Source organism: Haliotis cracherodii, unplaced genomic scaffold (genome assembly GCF_022045235.1).
Source record: "Haliotis cracherodii isolate W230 unplaced genomic scaffold, xgHalCrac1.p SCAF_18, whole genome shotgun sequence".
Classification (NCBI taxonomy): Eukaryota; Metazoa; Mollusca; class Gastropoda; order Lepetellida; family Haliotidae; genus Haliotis; species Haliotis cracherodii.
Genome location: NW_027266273.1, coordinates 14,387,022 through 14,403,896, shown reverse-complemented (window position 1 = coordinate 14,403,896; position 16,875 = coordinate 14,387,022). Strand labels below are relative to the sequence as shown.

The 16,875-nt window shown below is 40.0% G+C and overlaps 1 protein-coding gene across 2 annotated transcripts in view; it reads left to right on the top strand.

Annotated features, from left to right (window-relative positions):
* The first annotated feature begins 1,622 nt into the window (after positions 1–1,622).
* LOC139465799 (importin subunit beta-1-like) overlaps positions 1,623–16,875 on the top strand; it is a 28,845-nt gene continuing 13,592 nt past the window's right edge. Inside the window, exons 1-12 of one of the 2 annotated variants that reach the window (XM_071247718.1) lie at positions 1,623–1,796; positions 1,941–1,999; positions 4,839–5,021; positions 5,568–5,768; positions 6,306–6,382; positions 6,733–6,808; positions 7,716–7,775; positions 8,554–8,643; positions 9,531–9,641; positions 10,348–10,449; positions 13,030–13,201; positions 16,213–16,454. In XM_071247718.1, coding sequence (XP_071103819.1) covers positions 1,757–1,796; positions 1,941–1,999; positions 4,839–5,021; positions 5,568–5,768; positions 6,306–6,382; positions 6,733–6,808; positions 7,716–7,775; positions 8,554–8,643; positions 9,531–9,641; positions 10,348–10,449; positions 13,030–13,201; positions 16,213–16,454 — 1,413 coding nt within the window. In that variant the 5' untranslated portion in view covers positions 1,623–1,756. Of the gene's footprint in view, positions 1,797–1,940; positions 2,000–4,838; positions 5,022–5,567; positions 5,769–6,305; positions 6,383–6,732; positions 6,809–7,715; positions 7,776–8,553; positions 8,644–9,530; positions 9,642–10,347; positions 10,459–13,029; positions 13,202–16,212; positions 16,455–16,875 lie in introns of both variants that reach the window. The other variant, XM_071247717.1, reaches the window with a different exon arrangement.

The window sequence follows — 16,875 nt, the reverse complement described above, 5'->3', positions numbered from 1 at the left end:
CCGTGTCAGCTTAATGTGGGAGGAAAGCCCTAATTGATGCAGGTTTCAGACGTTTACCTCTTTGGTGAAACCCACGATCACGGGCATGGTGCTGACAAACCTAGAAACACAATCGGGGGCCGGGCTAACCGGTATTCGAACCCACAATCATACGTTTCTTGCATTCCCAAGGGATGCAACTCTGCAAAGCGAATCACGGCGCCTTAGACGCCTGGGCCACCCGTGTCCCCGCTGGTCATGATGCGATTAAAAAGTTAGGGTCGTAGGGCTCGCTACCTTAATGTGCCATCGTACCCTGGCGTGTTTCGTTGCTCATAACTTCAATCACTGGATCATCATTTTACAATGGATATCTTGCATGTCCACTCTTCCAGAGATTGTCATTTTATAGAACATATATAGAAATGACATAAAGAATTGCCTTTATTAACATCTTAAATTCCCTTTGGCTTCATTAGATAGTGTAAAAAGATCACACTCGTTTGTATTAATTGACAGCAACAATTCGAGATTTAGCTAGGTATGAACAGCTAGAGAACAGCTTGTTGTAAGGAGCGACTATAACGGGATCGAGTGGTCAGACTCGCTGACTTGGTTGATTGATGCATGTCATCGTATCCCAATTATGTGGATCGATGCTCGTGATGTCAATCACTGGATTGTCTGGTCCTTGTCCAGACTCGATTATTTACATACTGCCGTCACAAAGCTGCATGCATAGAATATATTGCTGAGTCTGGCGTTAAATACAACAACAAACAAACAACTTTATATTAGATATCAATAATTCATTTTCTTGAAAGCACTTGGTCTGCATCACGACCTGACCACCCGCATTCAAAGCGGCGTAAATGCATACTCACTCACTAATTAAATGTATAATGGTTACATGAGCATCAATTGATACCAAAACACATGGATTGTAGTCAAATAGTTCAAAACAACAATTGTACGTTTGAAAAATGACAAAACAATTTTATGATGTAACCTCTCCCACCCCTCCAAAAAATAAATTCTCACAATTGAATAACTCGTATGTGAACAATTACAAAATGTGAACACCCCCCTTTAAAAATACTAGTAAATTCGCCATTGCACCGGTATTTTTGTATCGTGTATGAGTTATTAAATAAAAATCTGCAGAACAACTACTGATACAATAATTTGTCCGTGGAAACATCTTTGAAAACGATTTAAGCATGAGTGTATAGCTACTTAAACTATGTAACCTCCCCTGAAGGTTATCGACGTGAAGTCGGTTTGATAAATGGCGGGAAATGATGTAAAGCCGGTGTTTAAATGGACCGAATCACAATTGTATTTAAGCGCGAAAACAAATATTTCCCAGTGATGAATCAAATATTTAACTAATACAAAGAAATGTTAACCAGTACAGTACGAATACGTATATTGGCCTAAAAACCCTCTAAATAATATTCAGAAGACAATTCATCACTGCCGCTGAAAATTCCAAGAAGATGCATGACAAGTGTAGCTTTGCCGATACATTTTACGAGTAATACGATTGGGTGAACGTCTTCTGCGCGACGAGGTAAGTTCCGTTTCAACCAATCAGATCGGCTGTAATATACGGATCATGGAACACACCCGGAATTCACGTTGTGATATTCCTGCGCCGACCCACATGGGCTGGTTGACCTCCGAAGTCTTCAGCCGAAACTCTTTCACGTGCCATTTCTAGATAAATATATGATAACAAGACCAGGTTTATGCGGTATACATTAAGCAACACACGATGGATTTAATTGCCGTACTTGAGAAAACAGTATCGCCAGGTTGGTTGATCAGAAATGTCTTCATTATCTCATTTCACGTGTTTCTCTCTTCGGTGAGTTACAGATTTCAGACATGTTGTCCTATATCGCAGGGCATATGACACTTTATTTATGGTTCTTCAGACATAACGATTGTTGTTTCAGACACACAGGAACTAGAATCTGCACAACAGTTCTTAGAACACGCAGCACAACAGAATTTAGTAAGTATATAATTTCCCGTAAGAGTAATCGGGAAACCAAGATGGCGGCTGAACATGCACCGTACGATGAAATCCCAACTGTCTTGCATAGATCTGTGTTATTTATAGGTATGATTTCAACTTAAAATCACAAACTCGTACACATCGTGTTATAAGGAGTCTGTTGTTGATAGTGGACAGCTACATCATCAAATAGGGGTTAGTTGTTAATCAATCTGCATGATCTAAATCTCTTTGAAAATGCGGTCCGAAAATGCCATATTAAGCTGAATGTGATTGTTAAAGATTGGCAACCTCCTAGAAACAAACCAACATCCCATTTATTTGTTGTCATTGCTGTCATGTCCATCTGCTCGTGTCACAGTAAAGGAAATGTTATGTTGCCATCAGTACTTCATCTCCAACAAGTATCTTTAAGTCTAAAGAAAGAAGTGAAGGTTTATCATTGTTCAAGATCTGTGAATAATACGTTATTTATATGTACATCTCTACTGCTCAAATAGGTGATTCCAGTGTCAGATTGATTGTTTAGCAGGTTTTGATTACGACATGGAGTCCTGTGAGCTGGGGTTCTCGGTCTTGTATGGTGTTTGAATAGGTGGAGACCATAGATCTTTAAATTTCAACATAATAGTGTCATGAAAAGGATCATATAAGTTTCATGCTTAGTTTCAAACAATGGTCATGTTAAGAATTGAATTATAAGTTGTTATCCATGCTTGAATTCAATAGGTGACTTGGAGTTTAAACACCAGCATTAGATTTCAATCTTCACAGCACACACCCCCCCCCCCCCCCCCATCTACGTAAAAAAATCCCTAAGCCATACAGATGTCTGTCATATTTCTTTGAAAGAGCAAGCTTGCATGTCTATGTCAAAACAAAAACAACCTCTGCATGGATTGTGACAATATTCAGTGACCTTGACTTTCGACAAGATTAGAAATCATGACTCAGAATATTGTATGAGAGCAGTTGAACATAATTGAAAGGGATGGGACTACAACTTTGCTCATATGGTGTGTTTTTACCACACAAGGTAACCGCACTGACCTGTATGCTTTGAAATTTTCTTCGAGTACTTTCATTTAGATAGGTCAACTTAACTCTTGGAATCATGTTGCAATATCTTTGCAATTGTTCTTCTAGCACAAGTAATGGTTAATTATCTGTGTGATGTGTTGCATTTACAAGTAGGTACAGGAAATAAATTGAACGGAAAATGAACAAGTGCTGAATTTCATCTGCTAAGAAATAAGTAAATCCCGGAACATGAGGGTCTTGCTTCAGCAACATCGGCACCGCCACCAAGTTATTCACACACCACTGACAGTGTCTTCAAGTGTACATAAAAAAATAAGTTCAAAGTTTCAAACAGAGAAATAATGTTGGTTTCATCTAGCTGTTATGTTGCATAAAAAGGGAGAAAATGGACTCCAGACTTGAGCAAAGCTTCATCAAACAATATTCCTATTTCTATGATTATGAAAACCCTCTTGCTGAACGTATGACCATGCAGGGATTTACATACTCTGTATGCAGCCCAGGTGATTCTCTTTTCTCCATTTCGTGGGTCCCAGAAAACAAGACAAAGTTTGATGTCTTGTGCTTTCAATAGATAAGGATATCCTTATTTGAATGGAAAGTCAGTCTCGCATTCACGCTTCAGTGAATTGGTTTCAATCATTCAAAAATCCCACAATTACCAAAATTCTGCTGTAAATTCTGCAGTAAATACAATTTCCCCCTAAAAAATTAATACAAACTCATGATCATGTGCTTAGTCACTGATAGTTATTTCTGATCAGATGTAAACATAGTTTATATAGTCATAATACCACAAAAACGTTTGAAAGCGAAAAGTATTTATTTAAAATTTGTTGAATTGTAGGGTTCATATATTTTACGTTGAATCAAAGTGGATATTATTTGTGTTAATTCTGAATTTTTATGCGTATGGTATGCACCATTTTGCATCTAGTAGAACCCTGACCATGCAAACTTTAAAATGCCAAATATCTGAGGTGAACATTAAAATTGATGATTGCTTGGATAAGAATCAACAAACCCACACAGTCAGCATTTAGATTGCTGTTCCACCATTTCCTAGTTCCAGAGTTCCTGGTATATTAACTAGTAGGTCTCAAACTCATTCCTTAGTTACTGCACAGCCCACGGTTAATTATTAAGTAATTTCCTCCAACATTTTGCCCTCTAATCATCGATCAGGATGTGTATGCGATTTGTGTTAATTATTAATGGCCGTGAAGTGAAAATGCCAGTTGATAATTGTGTTAAATTTATTGATCATCTGAATCTGAATCTATCTTGTGGCTGGTATCCTTTGATGGTTGTCTTACTCATCTCAGATGACTGCCAGGTGTGCTGTTATAAGATATGTTTGAACAATTCTTTATTTATCAACCGTGTGGCTTTCAGTGGTAACATTCTGTAGTTTTTGGAACACAAATGTCAAACCTTATTAAGAATCGGTGCTGACGTGCCCATTTGTTTTGGCATCAATCTAAAAGCTGTGTAGTAATGCTATGGTCTAATTGCTTACAGTTACATAATTTGTTTTTGTACTTTGAGGGGATATTTCATATCGGTAAATGGAAGAAGTACACTTGATGTATCTGTTGATCACCAACTCAGTAACCATGGTTAAAAATACAATACACTTTTCACTGTACTTATTTGAAAGACAACAGGCAAATGAATGTAAGTTCTACTGTCAGATTACTGGAACATCTCCAAATGAATACAATTAAAGGGGTACTTAAGTGTCGAAGGAAATTGAGTACTTTCTATTTCCATGTGTCATTTGCTCCCTTTCCAGCCGGAGCTTTTGAAGCAGCTCTCGGACGTATTGAAGCATGGCGGCAACAGCCCTGTGGCCAGGATGCAGGCGGGTCTCCAACTCAAGAATGCACTCTACTCCAAAGACCCCGCCACCAAACTACAGTACCAGCAGAGGTGGCTCCAGTTTGTACAAGATGTCCGGACACATGTCAAGCAAAATGTAGGTCGCTATTCATCATTTGAAATACTCCTTTCAACTTTCCATTTAAAAAAGGCTAACAATTGTGGGATAATTTAACGATTTTTGATATGTGATTTCAGTGTAGACACCATGGGTCATATCCAAGTAGTCTACAGCTCAGTTTGAACAAGTGGATTAAGTGATATTACAAGATTTTTAGGACCCGTGAAGAGCTGGGTTAGAATTGGTCTTCAGCAACCCATGCTTGTCATAAGAGGCGACTAACGGGATCGGGTGGTCAGGATTGCTGACTTCGTTGATGCATGTCTTCGTATCAAACTAGAATTTCTCTAAGGGTTTCACTAATCTCTGGCTAGTGGCGATCTTTAGTTCTGGATAATTTTGAGGAATAAAAGTTTGAGTAGGTTCATGTGAATTATATCAACCTATACTGAAATTCATTTTGGAACTGTGTGTGACATTACTACAGTTTTAGAGAAAGCTATTTAGATTAATCGTTTCAATTTTATAAATTAACCAATAGGGATTCCAAACAATCTAAGAGACTGACACATTGCATTTCAGATCTTGGCAACCTTAGGATCGGAAACGATTCGTCCAAGCTCTGCAGCCCAGTGTGTGGCATATGTGGCCTGTGCGGAGCTCCCTCAGGGACTATGGCCAGACCTCATCACAAGCCTCACTGCCAATGTCACAAATCCTGCAAGTACGGAAATGATGAAGGAATCCACACTAGAAGCCATTGGCTACGTCTGTCAAGACATAGTAAGTTGCTTTCACAGCTTGTCATCACCAGCTTATGTTGGGAATTACATTGCACATTGTAATTTTCCATGCTTTTAATTCAAATGATTGATAACAGTCGGAATTTGTTCACCCAAGCTGACTACCAAGATGATAAAGGACCCAATAAACGTTGAGCATTACAACATCAATAGGACCTGTGAAGATCCGAGGTAGAATAGGTCTTCAGCAACCCGTGCTTGCCGTAAAAGGCAACTATGCTTATGGTGAGGGGCTGACATGGTTGAAGTATGTCATCGTATCCCAATTGCATGATCTCAATCACTGGATTGTCTGGTCCAGACTCACTTATTTACCGACTGCCATCATAGCTGGAATGTTGGTCACATCCCTTGTTGGTTATATCCTTTCACTTCATCTTTCACTGTTTTCTGTTACTGTGGAGTAATCATTGCTTTTGGCCTAATTTGCTATTTGAGGAGACTGTTCTGCATTGCTTAGTATTGTAAGGCATTGATGTAAAAGATTGTCACAGTTTCCTTTTCTCGTTTTTTGGAGGATCCAGAGATTTTACAAACCCAGTCCAACGACATCCTGACAGCCATTGTCCATGGCATGAAGAAAGAGGAGCCCAGGTCTGTGCATCGATCAACTTTAGGTCTAGACCACACAAACCACACTTTCCCATGTGACATTGTTTAGACACTTGCACTATCTCAGTCTCCTTTTAGAAATCACATTAAAATCAGATCCTAGTTCTGCAAAGATAAGCAAAGTTATGAGGACATCCCATCACAGGTCACATATGACCTTTCATGAACTTTGACTGACAAGAAGTCAATATTAGCCAATCAGAAAGCAGCTTTATTTAGCTATACGGCTGTTATATAGCTACATATTTCACTGTTTATTTTGTATTCAGATTATAATTATGAAACAATTGTTTGGTTATGGTTTTCATATAGCGTTTCACTTTCTTTCGCAGTAACCATGTTCGACTGGCGGCAACAAATGCCCTTCTGAACTCCCTAGAATTCACCAAGTCAAACTTTGATAAAGATGTAAGTATAAAAAGTTTATACATTTCATTATCCACTTTGTCAAAAGTTGTCAGATACCTACACTGGTTGCTATTTCTATCGCTTACCACCAGTATGTTTCTATCCTTCCGATGACTCATCATTTCAATTACAAGAACATTTCAAAGCTTATTCATTAAAACACTTGTCTAAAGACAACCTGAAGTATTTTAGCAACAAGAAGTTGTCTTATGATGGCTTGAGGAATATTAGTGCACAGGTTGTGTTGATGTATTCACAAGCCCTTATAACAAGTGCACCTGATGGAGACCCAAGTATACAATAGGTCCATACAACATTCAGCTTGTGACCATGGTAACAGGCACACAATTGGATCATGTTGGCATTGTGCTGCTGTGTCACTGGTTTACCTGGTCCAGACTTGATTATTTACAAGTGTGGGACTGCTGGTATCTGCTGGCTGTGACGTTAAACATTAACTCACTCTCTCAATATTTACACATCAACTACAACTGCTACTGCACGGTATTTCTGGTATCTTTATTAAATGAATAGACATGTGAAGATCCAGGGTAGAATTGGTCTTCAGCAACCCATTCTTGCCGCTAAAGGAGACTATGCTTGTCGTAAGAGGCGACTAAAACAGCATCGGGTGGTCAGGCGGGCGGACCTGGATAATGCACGTCATTGAATCCCAGTTGCAGGGATTGATGCTCATGATGTCAATCACTTGATTGTCTGGTCCAGACTCTTATTATTAGCAGACCTTAGTCATATAGCTGTAATATTGCTGAGTGCGGCGTTAAACAACAAACAAAAACACAATTAAATGAATATGTTGGGTGTTTTTCTCTCATGAATTTCACTGTTTATGCTGTTGTGTTCATGTCTTCATTGTTTACTGACATGCTTTTTTACTTGTTTCCAGACTGAGAGACACTTCATCATGCAAGTCGTCTGTGAAGCCACACAGTCCACAGACACGAGGGTAGGTAGACAGCACGACCCCTTCCATGTCTACAGGAATTTGAAATACCCATAAGGCTAGAATGTTTGAGTGTATTAACTTAGTTTGCATATTTGCATTTTGGTTTGTCTAAAGTATCAACCTGAAGGTTGAAGTATGATGACATCAAAAAACGTCTTTGTCGAGAACAATACAATGTGTCTTCCTTGGCTTCTCTTGGGGTGACATGTTTTTCTTCACTTTCTTTCTCAAAATGACCAAACATTGAATAATTTATCGAAACTCAAAATTATGGATTACCTGTTCGTCGTGTATGAATACAGAAGAACCCTTGACAAAGATTTCAGGGTATGTTTCCTCCATACACTGACATAGGTATTTATTTGACCCGTGAAGATGCGGGGTAGAATAGGTCTTCAGCAACCCATGCTTGCGGTAAAAGGCGACTATGCTTGTCGTAAAAGGCGACTATGCTTGTCGTAAAAGGCGACTAACAGGATCGGGTGGTCAGGCTCGCTGACTTGGTTGATGCATGTCATTGATCCCAATTGCGTGGATTGATGTTCATGATGTAAATCACTGGATTGTCTGGTCCAGACTCGATTATTTACAGACCGCCGTCATATACATGATATAGCTGGAACAAACCAAAAAGGTATTTATTTGCTTACAGCTGATTGTTTTTTCTGTTATTATGTCCTGGTCAAAATTATTTTCAGTGGATGACCTGAAAAATACTACCAAGACATAGTTTTTAGATGTTTATAGTTAATTACACTAATTTTTTTGGTTATTTCAGGTACGGGTAGCTGCGCTCCAGTGTTTGGTGAAAGTCATGTCGCTGTACTACCAGTACATGAAGCACTACATGGGACCTGCTCTGTTTGCTGTACGTAGCCACCGCGTTTTTGTTGACTATTTGTTGGAATAACTTCTTTGATAGGCATTTAGAAGTTGGAGTACTAAGTAAGGATAAGAATTTATGGATGAACAACTTCTTTATTACAATTAAGAGCGACGTTTCGGTGTAGGTTCTAACACCGTTATCACTTGCTTGTAATAAATTAAATGTAATAAAGAAGTTGTTCATCCATAAATTCTTATCCTTACTTATTTGTTGGAATGTCCATATCGTGCTCTATGAATTGTAGACTTACGTACTTTATAGTATATAATGTAATATATACTACTCAGCATTTGATAAGGATACAAATATATTTACACATTGTTACCATAACCAGTAGTATGGAAAGCTGTATCTCAGAATTACAAGATCCTTATCAAACGGTAAGTTGTATAGGAAAATAAATTAATAATGAAGTAGATCCTGTTGCACTAAAGAGCCTCTGTTATAAATCAGGACAATGTACAGGTGATAATGTGTTCATGGTCTACTAGTTTGGACAGCTTGTGTTATTTTGTTATAACAAACCAAAATGTAGCGGATTTAATTTTTTCCAAATTATTTTAGATGTGTTACATTTAATGTAGATTTATTCTTGAGGGGTGATGGTGAGATATTGCTGGAATATTGCTAAAAGCAGCAGGATGCCTCTCTGATTCCTCCACAATCATCAGTGATGAGTCTGATTGCCTTTCTTGGAGTGATAAACAATGATCCGATTATTAGTCTTTCTGAGATGATTGTGCTTTCCAAGTAACATTTTATGATTTGAGGCCTGGACTGCTGTTAAGTGGCATTAAAGCATATTCTCGCTCACTCTTTCCATGAGGATGGAACTGATGCTCTCAGCAGCTGGTGATTGTTTTTTGCAGATAACCATGGAGGCGATGGAGAGTGAGGTCGACGAGATAGCCTTGCAGGGAATTGAGTTCTGGTCCACTGTGTGTGATGAGGAGGTGGACCTGGCCATTGAGCTCTCAGAGGTAACAATATTAGAACTTGTTCCTCAGATCTGTAGGCAATTGTTGATATTAATTTGTTGGATGGTCAGACTTTGTTGACTGTGTGTCGACCTGTGAATATCGGGGTTAGAATAGGTCCTCACAAAGCCATACTTGTAAGAGGCTGCTATGCTTGCTGTAAGAGACTAATAATGTGATAGGATGGTCACTTATGGTTGATGTCATTGTATCCCAACTGTGGAGATTGGTGCTCAATCGCTGGATTTATTGTCCAGATTTGATAATTTACAGACTGTCGTCATATAACTGGAAAATTGCTAAGTGCAGTGTTAAACAACAAACAAAACAAATGATTGTATGTCACAATCCCAATTGTATTGATTGATGCTTGTGTCAGTCAATATTGTTCACTGACCTGTCATATGGCTGGTATATCGCCGAGTGTGTTATTATAACTCTCACTTATGTACTTGACTTCAAGTACTTGACGATACTGATTTTGTTTCATGGGCAGGTCTGCTGATTGTCAAGATTCCTGGCCAAATACTCGAAAATTATGACGGTTGATTCTGACCAATATAGGCCCCCCAGCCTTCAAGTTATTTATGTGAAACGTGGTCCATCATTTTCACAGCTAATGGGTCACTTGACTCCTTAGTAACGCAATAACCTGAAGGTCAGCATGTGTATGTTGTTAACCACAAACTAACTTTCTTTCTGTCCCAAGGCTGCTGAGCAGGGCCGTCCGCCTGAACGGACCAGCATGTTTTACGCCAAGGGGGCGCTGCAGTACCTGATCCCCGTGCTGCTCATCAGCCTGGCCAAGCAGGTGGGTCGAGTAAGCAAACTTCTATACTAAGCCTGGGTCTGGTGTCTTCCACTGTCACACTAGCCTTGGTCACTCCCCCTTCAAACTATAGAGTAGAAACACAGTTAATTCCTGTCAGTCGTATCACTATTCCAGTTGGTGTATTCCTATGTCAGTCATATCACTGATCCAGTCAGTTTAGTCCCATGTTGAGTGGAAGCTAACTTTAGAACTCGCATGGAAGCCTAAACGTTGATGATAAATTTATCTGTTAGGTATTTGTCCGAAGAATTAATTTTGAACGCAGGTATAGTAGCTTTGGGTTGTGGGCATGCTTGAGGACAGGTATAGTCTATAGTCTACACCATGTTCCAACTGTGTTCAGATATGACTTCTAAATGACTTGTTGATAGTCATCTCAGGATTATATCTGTCACCCCTGTTGATGGGCACTCCTGGATTGGACCTAATTAAGTCTTGTACAGAGTCCTACAACTGGAATATTGCTGAGTGTGTTGAATAACAAGCAAACAAAATAACCTTGTTTGGGCTAGGACTACTGGTTCCAAAAATTGTGTAGTGTTCTCAGGGGTTTGGAATAAAGTTTCAGCGTGCTTATGTACCATTTCTGTTATCTGGGACCTGTAAAATGCCAGACTTTGTTTATTGTGAATAATTATGCCCTTTGCCATGAACAGGTTTTATCTAAATTGACTGAAATCCAAGCCAGGGATCTTTTTTTCTTTCATGTCTTAAAGTTATTAATTCTTAACCCTTTGCACCTTCGCTATTAAACTACTAATTGCTTGTCAAATGTGCTCCTTTCCTCTAATGGATGTGTGTTGATCGCACCTTGCTCTGTCAAGAGGCGTCCAGGCTTGTATTCGCTATGTGGATGCCGGCGGAGCCTAGTGGTTAAAGCATTCCCTGATCACGCCGAAGGCCTGGTTTCTTTTCTCCACAATATGGTACAATATGTGAAGCTCACTTGTTACGTTATCGCCCTAGATTTAGCTTGAATATTGCTAACAGCAACACAGAACCATATTATTTCTAACTCATTATGGGCGGTCGAGTAGCCTAGTGGTTAAAGCATTCGCTCGTCACACTGAAGACCCGGGTTCGATTCCCGACATGGGTTTGAAGTCCATTTCCAGTGTCCCCCGCCGTGATATAGCTGGAATATTGCTAAAAGCGACGTAAAACAATACTCACTCACTTACTCTTACTCATTCTACATTAGCCATATGATATTTAGGATAACGAAATAGCATAGCTGTGACGAATAGTGTTTAAAACAATTTTAAAACCCAACAAGACTGTCGGGCAGGTGACCCATAAATGTTGCCTGCCCACCTTCAGGTATCTGCCTGCCCTCAGAAATTATGACCATTGAAAAATCGCCAAAAATAAAGAGACACATGTCTTGATTCATTTGAAATAATGCAAACAATTACTTGAGAATGTACGATGAGTTATGATAAAACTGAACATGTAAGTAGTGGTAAAATTATCTGCCAGACAGTCGGGCAGGTGCAGGAAACTTTCATTGTTTGGGATACTTATACCAAAGGCTTGCATTGTTTCCCCATAAAATGTTGTTTGCAATACAGAAACAGACTTGGCTAATCATCTAAATTCATGCTAATAAAAAAAGGCTAATATACTTCAGGTCTTTAGTTGGGCACTTGGAAAGTATACAGCAACTATTCCATCAGATATATGTATGCCGTCTTAAGGGAGATGCACTTTATTGGGATAACATCCATCTTACATATACCAAAGGAAATAGGATGGATCATGATCACGTTTTCAGTCAACACAATACACATTCTGTTACCTGCACAGGGCACATTGCTTCTGATCAAGTAGAATGTCTGCCTCAAACGATTGCTGGCAATGATATGGTCACCCTTGAAACCATGGCTGCTTGATTCATGCTCCCATCGTGACAAGATCGATGGTATCAAGCCACTATACGTGCGAGACTTGTCATAGGTTCAGAGCTAACACTGGTCACATGCTTCAGTAGGAGTGCACAGTACTGACATAGACATGGCTTTACTTTGGCTTGGGGATTTTTGTGCTTCTGAATATTCATATATTCTTCATAGGTTTTGTATTATTTTGTTTCGTTTCTTTTTCTGATTATTAATTGTTATATCATTAAGCTAGAGAAGTGGTTGTCACACTGACAAGTTTAATTCTAAAGTGTAATTTAAGCTGGAAGTAAGAAAACTTTTATGATTGATTTCACTGTCGTAATGTTCTGAAATTCTTCACAATCAGTTGTCCAATATATGACTTTCCTGTTAACTATTTTGTCAGTAAAATGTGTACTTGAAATTGTCTAACTTTGCTGCTGAATCTTAATGTGTTGATGTATGAAAAAATTGAAAATTCATAAACTTTTGAACATACAAGGCAGGACTGATGTCATCATATTTTCCCCACTGAACATACTTGCAGTACATATCACTAGACAGGATAATGAGGCTCAGATGTAGCAGATGTCCAAGGGGAACAACTCTGTGTGGGTTAACCTGGATGCAGAGCTGAGATGACTGTCAGTAACATGGGGTAATCAGAGTGTGTTTACAGGATGAGGGAGATGATGATGATGAGTGGAACCCGTGCAAGGCTGCTGGCGTGTGTCTGATGCTGATGGCGTCATGCTGCGAGGACGAGGTGGTGCAGTATGTGTTGCCGTTCGTGCAGGAGATGATTGATAACCCAGACTGGCGGAACAGGGATGCAGCCGTCATGGCCTTTGGTGAGTGTCGATAGCATGTTGAAGGTGTACCACATGTCAGAAAACCGTCATGTTCTGCTGGGTTTATCTAAACCTGCTCAGGCCCCAGGTTTGCAGCAAATGGTAAAAATCCAAAATTGAAATATAAAATTTCCCAATTCATGTTGACATAGTCGAAACTAATGTATTTTTTGTTTGTTTAAAGTTGCACTCAGCAATAATCCAGCTATAATGATGCGGTCTGTAAATAATCAAGTCTGGATCAGACAATCCAGTGTTTGACATCATGAGCATCGATCCCAACAATTGGGATACGATGACATGCATCAACCAAGTCAGCTGTTTTGACCACCCGATCCCGTTAGCCGCCTTTTTCGGCAAGCATGGGTTACTTAAAACCTATTCTCTACCTGGATCTTCACGGTTCTTGTAACTAATAGTTGGCTTTATAATATCACTGATCATGCTGATAGCACAACCCATGAGGAGGAGAAAGCATATTTTATATTCTTGCAAAGAATGCAATGTTAGGATACCTCGGAATTGTGAACCTTGAACAAAATAATGATTGTGATCCCATTTTACCTGCCTAGAACACTTGTTTAGAATCCAAGATAACTCCTTCTATGATTATCATGAGCACCTATTGTTTGTGCATCACTTCCTCGGAGATTTTGCACTATTGCAGGCTGAATGTTTCCTGCTCTTTGCAAGGGAAATTAACAAATGAAATGGGAAAGACAGTTTCTAAGCAATTACACAAAAGAAACTTTAAAGTGTGAACAGTTTTTCACATTCAGCAAGATCCGGGGTAGACTAGGTCTTCAGCAACCCATGCTTGTCGTAAAACTTAAAAGGCAACTAACTGGGTCGGGAGGTCAGACTCCCTGACTTGGTTGATGCATGTCATCGATCCCAATTGTGTGAATCGACGCTCATGGTTTCAATCACTGGATTGTCTGGTCCAGACTTGACTATGTACAGACCGCCGTCATTTAGCTGGAATATTGCCTAGTGCGGTGTTAAACAACAAACAAAACATTCAGCAAGAAACTCACAAATGAAGTTCAAAAAATGACAGCTGCAGTTAGCTCCCTTGTCTGCTACTTTGTTGACACCCCGATGAAACACCTTAACACCACCTGTCATCAGTGATGAATTCCATTGCCTTTCTTGGAGTGATTGACAATGATCCTGTTATTAGTCTTTCTGAGATGATGGTGTCTTGTGGTAAATATGTCACTGTCCAATATACCCCAGTCAGAGACCTTGGCGTTGTCAAGAAATAATTGGTTCTGTTGGGCTACTGTCATAGCCAATCTAACTTGAAAACCAGATGGGTTGTAGTGTTCATTTCTGGATCGTGTATCCATTATCTTTTTCATACATTATACATGAAACTTTATTCCCATATTAACAGAGTATTGCGAATAGTAAAAAAAAAAAAAACACAATTTACATGTGGAATCTGAAGTAGCCTACTTCCTCGTAGTGGGTTTAATATATTTTTTAGTGCAAAAATTAGGCCATTTACAAAAAGTTTTAGTGAACTGATCAAGAGTGCTACAATGTTTTTGTTCTTGAGTTACCTCCCTTTCTCCGTACATATTCACTACAATATGAGCAACAATTCTCATGAACACCATGGCGGGGGATAATGATAATGCTGTTTTCATAATTTAAGTTTTGATATTCATAAGTTTGTATTGAAACAGCATTGATATGACACATTTATCAATTCATGGATATTGTTATACATGTGAAGACATCCTTAGCTGGAATGTTGCTGATTGTGACATAATACAACACTCACTTAATGCAGGATAAGTATACAAATGTAAAAAATATTTAGATTTGACTAAATTTGCCCTCTTCACCTGTTCATGTCGGCATGACAACACACGTTGGTATTCCAGCTGGTCCTTAGCTGCCTATAACATTGAAGCCTCTTCCCCACATTGAAGCCTCTTCCCCACATTGAAGCCTCTTCCCCACATTGAAGCCTCTTCCTCTCATTGAAGCCTCTTCCCCACATTGAAGCCTCTTCCCCACATTGAAGCCTCTTCCCCACATTGAAGCCTCTTCCTCTCATTGAAGCCTCTTCCCCACATTGAAGCCTCTTCCCCACATTGAAGCCTCTTCCCCACATTGAAGCCTCTTCCTCACATTGAAGCCTCTTCCCCACATTGAAGCCTCTTCCTCACATTGAAGCCTCTTCCCCACATTGAAGCCTCTTCCTCACATTGAAGCCTCTTCCCCACATTGAAGCCTCTTCCCCACATTGAAGCCTCTTCCTCTCAGTTGGCCCTGTTTTCAACTACAAGTTTCCAAGTCCCCTCTACAAAGCCATAACATCAGTTGTCCTTGGTTGCAACTATAATGATGAATTGGGAAATTTTTAATTCTGTTTGTTGTTTAACGCCACACTCAGCCATATGGCGGCGGTCTGTAAATAATCGTGTCTTGGCGAGACAATCCAGTGATTGACATCAAGAACTTCGATCCACGCAATTGGGATACGATGACATGCATCAACCAAGTCAGCGAGTCTGACCACCCGATCCTGTCAGTCGCCTCTTACGACAAGTGTTGTCACCTTTTACGGCAAGCATGAGTTGCTGAAAACTGATTCCACCCTGGATCTTCACAGGTCTCCAATTCGTAATTTGTACTGACATTGGCTTCAGACTTATGGCCAAATATCGTCCGCTGAGCAAGTCTACATAAAACATGGAGTAGCCATTGATACAGCATAGTGAACACCCACCAGTCATCTGTGATGAATTCCATTGCCTTTCTTGGAGTGAAACACAATGATCCTGTTATATACGTCTGAGATGACTGGTGTTTCATTTTTAGTTAATCTGTTGAAACATATGAGCCCCCCCCCTCCCCCGGAAATGTTAATTTAAATAGGTGTCGTGATACGATAAGCACCCTTAAAGACTGAGTTCAAGTCTTTTCACAGTCCACGCTGTCTTAATCGTGTTAATCCACCTAAAAAGTTCATGTTTCTGTAACCAATCTTTCAGGCTCCATTTTGGAAGGCCCCGATCCTGCCAAGCTGAAACAGATTGTGGAGCATGCAATGCCCAAGCTGATATCTCTGTTGAAAGACCCCAGTGTAGTTGTAAGAGACACAGCGGCATGGACGGTGGGGCGAGTCTGCGAGATCTTGCCCGATGCTGTCATCAATGACCACCTGCCTACGCTGTTACAAGCTCTGGTGGAGGGACTGTCTGCGGAACCACGGGTTGCCAGCAACGTCTGTTGGGTAAGGAATACTGCTGCCTTTTGTATAATTTTCTCTACTGGGATTTATCTGCAACAAATTTTGGTTATCATTCTCAGATTAAAATATAGGGCAATTGGTTCAGAACCGGCCCTGGGGTCCTTTAGGTTTCAGCTATGGTGTCCTAGGTGTCTGGTAGGGTGTCCAGGTATCTAGTATGGTGTCCCAGGTGTCTGGTAGGGTGTCCAGGTATCTAGTATGGTGTCCCAGGTGTCTGGTAGGGTGTCCAGGTATCTAGTATGGTGTCCAGGTATCTAGTATGGTGTCCCAGGTGTCTGGTAGGGTGTCCAGGTATCTAGTATGGTGTCCAGGTATCTAGTATGGTGTCCCAGGTGTCTGGTAGGGTGTCCAGGTATCGAGTATGGTGTCCAAGATGTCGGGTAGGGTGTAATGTGTCTAGTAA